Source organism: Pezoporus occidentalis, unplaced genomic scaffold (assembly GCF_034315485.1).
Source record: "Pezoporus occidentalis ecotype Australia unplaced genomic scaffold, CSIRO_AGI_Poc_V1 ctg1751, whole genome shotgun sequence".
NCBI classification, from domain to species: Eukaryota; Metazoa; Chordata; class Aves; order Psittaciformes; family Psittacidae; genus Pezoporus; species Pezoporus occidentalis.
Genome location: NW_026913588.1, coordinates 964 through 11939, shown reverse-complemented (window position 1 = coordinate 11939; position 10976 = coordinate 964). Strand labels below are relative to the sequence as shown.

The 10976-nt window shown below is 61.7% G+C and overlaps 1 protein-coding gene across 1 annotated transcript; it reads right to left on the bottom strand.

Moving 5' to 3' along the window:
• Nucleotides 1-951: 951 nt before the first annotated feature.
• On the bottom strand, nucleotides 952-10706 carry LOC134161527 (integrin alpha-5-like; the record flags this gene model as incomplete). The annotated part of the gene is made up of 9 exons (XM_062614438.1): nucleotides 952-1031; nucleotides 1117-1209; nucleotides 3483-3633; nucleotides 4930-4997; nucleotides 6840-6977; nucleotides 8640-8791; nucleotides 9566-9621; nucleotides 10411-10515; nucleotides 10598-10706. Coding segments are annotated over 9 exons (952 nt in total), but the record flags the coding sequence as incomplete, so codon positions are not given.
• Nucleotides 10707-10976: the final 270 nt, after the last annotated feature.

The following is a 10976-nucleotide window of genomic DNA, read 5'->3' as shown; positions in this document are numbered from 1 at the left end:
CCCCACAAGGAACCCCCCCATAGGGACCCACCTCAAAGGGGACCCCCCACTAGGACCCCCCCCCCCATAGCATCCCGTACACCCCATAGCATCCCATACACCCCACAGGACCCCATAGCATGCCATACACCCCACAGCATCCCATACACCCCATAGCATCCCATACCACCCCATACACCCCACAGGACCCCATAGCACCCCACAGCATCCCATACACCCCATAGCATCCCATGCCACCCCATACATCCCATAGCATCCCATATCACCCCATACACCCCATAGCACCCCATACACCCCATAGCACTCCACAGCATCCCATACACCCCATAGCATCCCATACACCCCATAGGACCCCATAGCACCCCACAGCATCCCATACACCCCATAGCATCCCATAGCACCCCATACACCCCATAGCATCCCATACCACCCCATACACCCCATAGGACCCCATACACCCCACAGCATCCCATACACCCCATAGCACCCCATACACCCCACAGCACCCCATAGGACCCCATACACCCCATAGCATCCCATACACCCCATAGCACTCCACAGCATCCCATACAACCCATACCACCCCACAGGACCCCAGAGGACCCCATAGCACTCCACAGCATCCCATACACCCCATAGCATCCCATACCACCCCATAGCACCCCATAGGACCCCATAGCACTCCACAGCATCCCATACACACCATAGCATCCCATACCACCCCATACACCCCATAGCACCCCATACACCCCGTAGGACGCCATACACCCCACAGCATCCCATACACCCCATAGCAAACCATACAACCCATAGCACCCCATCCCATACACCCCATACCACCCCATAGCACCCCATACCACCCCATAGCACCCCATACACCCCATAGCACCCCATACACCCCATAGCACCCCACAGACCCCATAGCACCCCACAGACCCCTACGCCCCCCACCTGCGGATCTGCAGCTCGAAGCGGATGCTTTTGCTGCTGTCGCTCAGGTGGGGGATGGTGAAGCGCAGCCCCCCCCAGATCTGTGGGGGGAGGAGGAGGGGGGAGGGTCACAACAGCCCCTCCCCCACCCCCTCCCCCACCCCCCCCACCCCCTCCCCCACTCACGCTGGCCCCGGCCTTCATGGGGTTCCCCAGGTCGCAGATGAGGGCCCCGGAGCCGTTGCCCCCCCCCAGCTCACAGCTGAGGGCAGAGAAGTTCTGGGGGGGGGGGGGGAAGAGATTGGGGGTGAGGGCACCGGGGGGATGGGAGCACCCAATGGGGTGCAGCCAGCCATGGGCACCCATCAATGGGCATCCATCAATGGGCATCCAATGGTGAGCATCCATCTATGGGCACCCAATGGGGTGCACCCAGCCATGGGCACCCAATGGTGAGCACCCAGCCATGGGCACCCATCAATGGGCATCCAATGAGGGCACCCTTCTATGGGTACCCAATGGGGTGCACCCAGCCATGGGCACCCATCAATGGGCATCCAATGGTGAGCACCCAGCCATGGGCACCCATCAATGGGCACCCAATGGTGAGCATCCATCTATGGGTACCCAATGGTGAGCACCCAGCCATGGGCACCCATCAATGGGCATCCAATGGTGAGCATCCATCTATGGGTACCCAATGGTGAGCACCCAGCCATGGGCACCCATCAATGGGCATCCAATGAGGGCATCCATCTATGGGTACCCAATGGGGAGCACCCAGCCATGGGCACCCATCAATGGGCATCCAATGAGGGCATCCTTCTATGGGCACCCAATGGGGAGCACCCAGCCATGGGCACCCATCAATGGGCACCCATCAATGGGCATCCAATGGTGAGCATCCATCTATGGGTACCCAATGGGGTGCACCCAGCCATGGGCACCCATCAATGGGCACCCAATGGTGAGCATCCATCTATGGGCACCCAATGGGGTGCACCCAGCCATGGGCACCCAATGGTGAGCACCCAGCCATGGGCACCCATCAATGGGCATCCAATGAGGGCACCCTTCTATGGGTACCCAATGGGGTGCACCCAGCCATGGGCACCCATCAATGGGCACCCAATGAGGGCATCCTTCTATGGGCACCCAATGGTGAGCACCCAGCCATGGGCACCCATCAATGGGCATCCAATGGTGAGCATCCATCTATGGGCACCCAATGGGGTGCACCCAGCCATGGGCACCCATCAATGGGCACCCAATGAGGGCACCCTTCTATGGGTACCCAATGGGGTGCACCCAGCATGGGCACCCCTCTATGGGCACCCAATGGTGAGCACCCAGCATGGGCACCCAATGGGGAGCACCCATCAATGGGCACCCAATGAGGAGCACTCATCTATGGGCACCCAATGGGGTGCACCCAGCCATGGGCACCGATCAATGGGCATCCAATGAGGAGCACTCATCTATGGGCACCCAATGGGGTGCAGCCAGCCATGGACACCCATCAATGGGCACCCATCAATGGGCATCCAATGGTGAGCATCCATCTATGGGTACCCAATGGGGTGCACCCAGCCATGGGCACCCATCAATGGGCATCCAATGAGGAGCACCCATCTATGGGTACCCAATGGGGTGCACCCAGCCATGGGCACCCAATGGTGAGCACCCAGCCATGGGCACCCATCAATGGGCATCCAATGAGGGCACCCCTCTATGGGTACCCAATGGGGTGCACCCAGCCATGGGCAGCCATCAATGGGTACCCAATGGGGTGCACCCAGCCATGGGCAGCCATCAATGGGTACCCAATGGGGTGCACCCAGCCATGGGCACCCCTCTATGGGCATCCAAAGGAGGACACCCGTCTATGGGCACCCAATGGTGAGCACCCAGCATGGGCACCCAATGAGGACCACTCATCTATGGGCCGCCAATAGGGAGCACCCAGCAATGGGCATCCAATGGGGAGCACCCAGCAATGGGCAACCATCAGTGGGCACCCATCAATGAGAACCCATCAAGGAGCACCCAACAACGGGCACCCAGCAATGGGCACCCATCTATGGGGCACTGACCCCATAGCCAGGGGGCACCCACCCATGAGCACCCACCTATGGGGCACTCACCTCCCACCCATGAGCACCCACCTATGGGGCACTCACCTCCCACCCATGAGCACCCACCTATGGGGCACTCACCTCCCACCCATGGGCACCCACCTATGGGGCACTCACCTCCCACCCATGGGCACCCACCTATGGGGCACTCACCTCCCACCCATGGGCACCCACCTATGGGGCACTCATCTCCCACCCATGGGCACCCACCTATGGGGCACTCATCTCCCACCCATGGGCACCCACCTATGGGGCACTCACCTCCCACCCATGGGCACCCACCCCATAGCCAGGGGCACCCACAGGCACCCCTTTGACCCCTCCAAACCCCCCCCCCCCACCTGAGGACCCCCCCTTGCCCCCCCCATGGTCGCAACCCCCACTTGTGGGGCACAGCCCCCCCCCCGCCCCACTCACCCCATGTGGGTGCAGCACCCCCGTGTACTGGGCGTGTGGGGGGGGCCGCACGTGGAGCTCGGCCTCGTAGGCCCCCCCCTCGCCCTGGTTCCGGGCATGGAAGGTGAGGTTCAGGCTGTTCCGGTCCCCCAGGTACACGGCGCGGCGGTCACTGCGGGGACATCGGGGTCACCATGGCGACAGCATCAGTGTCACCATGACAACAGCATTGTCACCATGGTAGCAGCATCACAGCATCAGTGTCACCATGGCAACAGCATCGTCACCATGGTAGCAGCATCACAGCATCAGTGTCACCATGGCAACAGCATCGTCACCATGGTAGCAGCATCACAGCATCAGTGTCACCATGGCAACAGCATCGTCACCATGGTAGCAGCATCACAGCATCAGTGTCACCATGGTAACAGCATCAGTGTCATCATGGTAACAGCGCTGTTACCATGGTGACAGCATCAGTGTCGCCATGGCAACAGCGTTGTCACCATGGTAACATCATTGTCACCATGGTGACAGTGTCAGTGTCACCATGGCAACAGCATCATCCCCATGGTGACAGCCTCAACAGCATCGTCACCATGGCGACAGCACCGTCACCATGGCGACAGCATCGTCACCATGGCAACAGCACTGCGACCACAGCAACAGCATCAGTGTCACCATGGCAACAGCATCAGTGTCACCATGGCAACAGCATTGTCACCATGGCAACAGCGCCATCACTATGTGGCCAGTGTCACCATGGCAAAACCACTGTCACCATGGCAACAGCACCATCACCATGGCAACAGCACCATCACCATGGCAACAGCACCATCACCACAGGACCAGCGTCACCATGGCAACAGCACCGTCACCATAGCAACAGCATCAGTGTCACCATGGCAACAGCACAGTCACCATGGGAATACCAGTGTCACCATGGCAACAGCACTATCACCATGGGACCAGTGTCACTATGGCAACAGCATCATCACCATGGTAACAGCATCGTCACCATGTCAACACCATTGTAACCATGGTAACTGCATCATAACTATGGCAACAGCATCGTTACCATGGTAACAGCACTGTGACCGTGGCAACAGCACCGTCACCATGGCGACAGCACCATCACCATGGGAACACCAGTGTCACCATGGCAGCAGCACTGTCACCATGGCAACAGCGCAATCCCCATGGGGCCAGTGTCACTATGGCAACAGCACCATCACCATGGCAACACCACCATCACCATGGGAACACCAGCGTCACCATGGCAACAGCACCAGGGTCACCATGGTAAAAGCACCATCAACATGGCACCAGTGTCACTATGGCAACAGCATCGTCACCATGACAACAGCACAGTCACCATGGCAACTGCACCGTCACCATGGCAACAACGTTACCATGGGACACCAGGGTCACCATGGACCCCCCCGCACACACCGGGACCCCCCCTTACGCAAAGGCCTCCAGGTGCAGGTCGGGCACACACACATTGTCCTCACCACAGTCCAGCTGGATGTGAGCCTGTGGGATACGGGCACGGGATGTGGGGCACGGGATGTGGGGCACGGGATGTGGGGCATGGGATGTGGGGCAAGGGATGTAGGGCACGGGATGTGGGGCATGGGAGGTGGGATACGGGCAGGGGATGTGGGGCACGGGATGTGGGGCACGGGATGTGGGGCATGGGAGGTGGGATACGGGCAGGGGATGTGGGGCACGGGATGTGGGGCACGGGATGTGGGGCATGGGATGTGGGGCACGGGATGTGGGGCACGGGATGTAGGGCATGGGATGTGGGGCACGGGATGTGGGGCATGGGATGTGGGGCACGGGATGTGGGATACGGGATGTGGGGCACGGGATATGGGATACGGGCACGGGATGTGGGGCACGGGATGTGGGGCACGGGATGTGGGATACGGGATGTGGGGCACGGGATATGGGATACGGGCACGGGATGTGGGGCACGGGATGTGGGGCACGGGATGTGGGGCATGGGATATGGGATACGGGCACGGGATGTGGGGCACGGGATGTGGGGCATGGGATGTGGGATACGGGCATGGGATGTGGGGCACGGGATGTGGGGTGTGGGGTATGGGGTATGGGATGTGGGGTATGGGGTATGGGGTATGGGATGTGGGATATGGGGTATGGGATGTGGGGTATGGGATATGGGGCATGGGATGTGGGGTACGGGATGTGGGGCACGGGATGTGGGGCATGGGATGTGGGATACGGGCAGGGGATGTGGGGCACGGGATGTGGGGCACGGGATGTGGGGCACAGGATGTGGGATACGGGCATGGGATGTGGGGCACGGGATGTGGGGTGTGGGGTATGGGATGTGGGGTACGGGATGTGGAGTATGGGATGTGGGGTATGGGATGTGGGGCGTGGGGTATGGGATGTGGGGTGTGGGATATGGGGTATGGGGCATGGGATGTGGGATATGGGGCATGGGATGTGGGGTATGGGATCTGGGATGTGGGATACAGGATATGGGGTACGGGGTATGGGATGTGGGATATGGGGTATGGGGCATGGGATATGGGGTATGGGATGTGGGATACGGGGTATGGGATACGGGATACAGGGTATGGGATATGGGATATAGGGCATGGGATGTGGCATACGGGATGTGGGATATGGGGTATGGGATGTGGGGTACGGGATGCAGGGTATGGGATATGGGATATGGGGTATGGGATACAGAGTATGGGATATGGAGCATGGGATGCGGCATACGGGTTGTGGGATATGGGGTATGGGATGTGGGGTATGGGATATGGGATACGGGATACAGGGTATGGGATATGGGATATAGGGCATAGGATGTGGCGTACGGGATGTGGGATATGGGGTATGGGATGTGGGGTATGGGATATGGGATACAGGGTATGGGATATGGGATATGGGGTATGGGATACAGAGTATGGGATATGGGGCATGGGATGCGGCATACGGGTTGTGGGATATGGGGTATGGGATGTGGGGTATGGGATATGGGATACGGGATACAGGGTATGGGATATGGGATATGGGGTATGGGATACAGAGTATGGGATATGGGGCATGGGATGCGGCATACGGGTTGTGGGATATGGGGTATGGGATGTGGGGTATGGGATATGGGATACGGGATACTGGATATGGGCTATGGGGTCTAGGACATAGGACATGGGATATGGGGTATGGGGATAAAGGACAGAGGGACACGGAGGCGATGGGGACATGGGGGTGATGTGGACGTGGGTGACAGCGGGTGTCATGGATGGGGTGCCACAGGGTACCAGGGGATACCAGGGGGTGCCACGGGGTTCCATAGGGCTCTATAGGGTGCCATGGGGGGCCGGGGGGTACCTTTGCCTCCAGGTGGGTGCGTGTCTGCGCCGCCAGCACCGGGTGCAGCCCATGGGCATCGGGGGGCGCCCGTGGGTCCAGGGCGAAGCTGAGCCCCACGGCGATGGGAGAGAGCTTGTCCCGGAACTCGGACTCATTCTGGGGGGCACAGGGGTGAGGGGGTCCATGGGGGGGGCCATGGGTGATGGGGTCCATGGGGGGGGCCATGGGTGATGGGGTCTATGGATGATGGGGTCCATGGATGACGGGGTCCATGGGTGATGGGGCCCATGGGGGGGTCTATGGGTGATGGGGTCTATGGAGGGGTCTATGGGTGATGGGGTCCATGGGTGATGGGGTCCATGGATGATGGGGTCCATGGGTGATGGGGTCTATGGGTGATGGGGTCCATGGGTGATGGGGTCCATGGGTGATGGGGTCCATTGGTGATGGGGTCTATGGGTGATGGGGTCCATGGGTGATGGGGTCCATGGGGGGGCCATGGGTGAAGGGGTCCATGGGGGGGCCATGGGTGATGGGGTCCATGGGGGGGTCTATGGATGATGGGTTCTATGGAGGATGTTCTATGGGTGATGGGTCCATGGGTGATGGGGTCTATGGGTGATGGGGTCTATGGGTGATGGGGTCCATGGGTGATGGGGTCCATGGGTGATGGGGTCTATGGGTGATGGGGTCCATGGGGGGGGGGGTCAATGGGTGATGGGGTCTATGGGCGATGGGGTCCATGGGTGATGGGCTCTATGGGTGATGGGGTCTATGGATGATGGGGTCCATGGGTGATGGGGTCTATGGGTGATGGGGTCTATGGGCGATGGGGTCTATGGGTGATGGGGTCCATGGGTGATGGGCTCTATGGGTGATGGGGTCTATGGGTGATGGGGATCATGGGTGATGGGTCCATGGGTGATGGGGTCTATGGGTGATGGGGTCCATGGGTGATGGGGATCATGGGTGATGGGTCCATGGGTGATGGGGTCCATGGGTGATGGGGATCATGGGTGATGGGTCCATGGGTGATGGGGTCTATGGGTGATGGGGTCTATGGGTGATGGGGTCCATGGGTGATGGGGTCTATGGGTGATGGGTTCTATGGAGGGTGTCCTATGGGTGATGGGGTCCATGGGTGAAGGGGTCCATGGGTGATGGGGTCCATGTGGGGGTGACGGGGTCCATGGGGGGGGGGTCAATGGGTGATGGGATCTATGGGTGATGGGGTCCATGGGGGGGTCCATGGGTGATGGGGTCTATAAGTGACGGGGTCCATGGGTGATGGGCTCTATGGGTGATGGGGTCCATGGGGGGGTCCATGGGTGATGGGCTCTATGGGTGATGCGGTCCATGGGTGATGGAGTCAATGGGTGATGGGGTCCATGGGGGGGTGATGGGGTCCATGGATAATAGGGTCTATGGGTGATGGGGTCTATGGGTGATGGGGTCTATGGGTGATGGGGTCCATGGGTGATGGGGTCCATGGATGATGGGTCCATGGGTGATGGAGTCAATGGGTGATGGGGTCCATGGGTGATGGGGTCCACGGGTATTGGGGTCTATGGAGGGTGTCCTATGGGTGACGGGGTCCATGGGTGATGGGGTCCATGGGTGATGGGTCCATGGGTGATGGAGTCAATGGGTGATGGGGTCCATGGGTGATGGGGTCAATGGGTGATGGGGTCCATGGGTGACGGGGTCCATGGGTGATGGGGTCCATGGGTGACGGGGTCTATGGGTGACGGGGTCCATGGGTGACGGGGTCCATGGGTGAGGGGTCCATGGGTGATGTCTCCCTATGCCCCCCCCTACCCGCAGGAACAGGGCCGCGCTGTGGCACCGGGCTCCGCTGCCATTGGGCACGGGCAGGGTGAGGCTGCGCGTGGGGACCCCCCCCGGCAGCAGCAGCGCCCGCCGGGAGCCCCCCCCCTTGGCCGTGTCCACGCTCAGCTCCACCGAGAACCCTGGGGGGGGTGTTGGGTGTTACCATAGGGTGCCCCCCCCCATCAACAGCCCCCACATTGGGTGCCCCCCCCCAAATTGGGTGCAACCCCCCGAAGTCCCCATTGGGTGCCCCCCTCCCAAGTTCCCATTGGGTGCCCCCCCCAACCCCCCCCCATTGGGTGCAACCCCCCCCAAGTCCCCATTGGGTGCTCCCCCCCAACCCCCCCCATTGGGTGCAACCCCCCCCAAGTCCCCATTGGGTGCCCCCCTCCAAACCCCCCCCCCCCCCCCGGGTCCCCATTGGGTGCCCCCTCCAAACCCTGTCCCCAGGTCCCCATCGGGTACCTCCCCCCCGGGTCCCCATTGGGTGCCACCCCCCCCCAAACCCCCCCTGGGTCCCCATTGGGATCCCCCCTCTCCAAGTCCCCATTGGGTGCCCCCCCCCAGCTTCCCCCCCACAACGTCCCCATTGGGTGCCCCCACCCCCACCACCCCCAAATCACCATTGGGTGCCAACCCCCCCAAACTCCACCCCCCCCCCCCCCCGTGTCCCCATTGGGTGCCCCCCCCGCAAAGACCCCCCCTGGGTCCCCATTGGGTGCCCCCCCCCCCCCAAGTCCCCATTGGGTTCCCACCCCCAACCCCCCCCCGGGGTCCCCATTGGGTTCCCACCCCCAACCCCCCCCCGGGGTCCCCATTGGGTTCTCCCCCCCCAAACCCTTCCCAGGTCCCCATTGGGTGCCCCCCCCCAAAGTCCCCTTGGGTCCCCATTGGGTGCCCCCCCCATCACTCACCAATGGAGCGGGGGAGGTGGCGCCCAGAGGCGTTGAGGCAGAAGCTGACGTTGATGCTAAAGGGGGGGGGGGGCACCCATGGGACCCCCTGCACCCATCGCTGCCCCCCCCCATTGGCACCAACACCGCTGAGGTCCATGTCCCCCCCCCCCAACAATGGGTGACCCCCCCCCGGTGTCCCCAAGTCCACCCTGTGACCACCCCCCCACCCCCCCAGCATCCTCCATCCCTGCATCCTTTGGGTACCCCTTTGGGGTCTCCTCATCCCACTGCCCCCCATTATCCCATTCCCCCCCCATTATCCCCATGCCCCCCCATTGCCCCTATGCCCCCCCACTGCCCCTTATTAACCCCTCAAGGACCCCCATTGGACCCCCCCCAGCATCCTCCATCCCTGCATCCTTTGGGTATCCCTTTGGGGTATCCCCATCCCACTGCACCCCATTGCCCCCCCACTGCCCCCCATTATCCCCATGCCTCCCATTACCCCCATGTCCCCCATTGCCCCTTATTAACCCTTCAAGGACCCCCATTGGACCCCCCCCCCAGCATCCTCCATCCCTGCATCCTTTGGGTACCCCTTTGGGGTATCCCCATCCCACTGCCCCCCATTGCCCCCCCACTGCCCCCCATTATCCCCATGCCCCCCATTACCCCCATGCCCCCCCATTGCCCCTTATTGACCCCTCAAGGACCCCCATTGGACCCCCCCAGCATCCTCCATCCCTGCATCCTTTGGGTACCCCTTTGGGGTATCCCCATCCCACTGCACCCCATTGCCCCCCCACTGCCCCCCATTATCCCCATGCCCCCCATTGCCCCCCATGCCCCCCCCCCCCAATTACCAGGCCACGTGAGTGCCGCTGTCCAGGACGCAGCCTCGCTCCTCGGGGTTCACCATGGTGGGGGCGATGCTGAGCACGGCGCTGGCGTGGACAATGGGGCGGCCCCTAATGGGGGGGGGGGTGGGGGGGGTCAGAGGGGGGGGGTGGGGGGAGGGACCCTCCCCCCCCCCCCCTGCCCTGCACCCACCTGAACACCACGGCCGTGTCCACCCCGAAGGCGCCCACCAGGAGGTCTGGGAGGGGGGGGGAAAGGAGAATGGGGTCAATGGGGTCGGGGGGGGGCCAATGGGGAGCATCTGGGGGGGGAATGGGGTGGGGTGGATGCAATGGGATGGGGTGGATGGGATAGGATGGATGCAATGGGATGGGATGAATTGGATGGGATTGATGCAATACAATGGGATGGGATGGGATGGATGCAATTGGATGGGATGGATGGGATAGGATGGGATGGGGTGGATGGGAGAGGAGCAATGGGATGGGATGGGGTGGATGCGATGAGATGGATGCAATGGGATGGGATGGGATGCAATGGGATGGGATGAATTGGATGGGATTGATGCAAT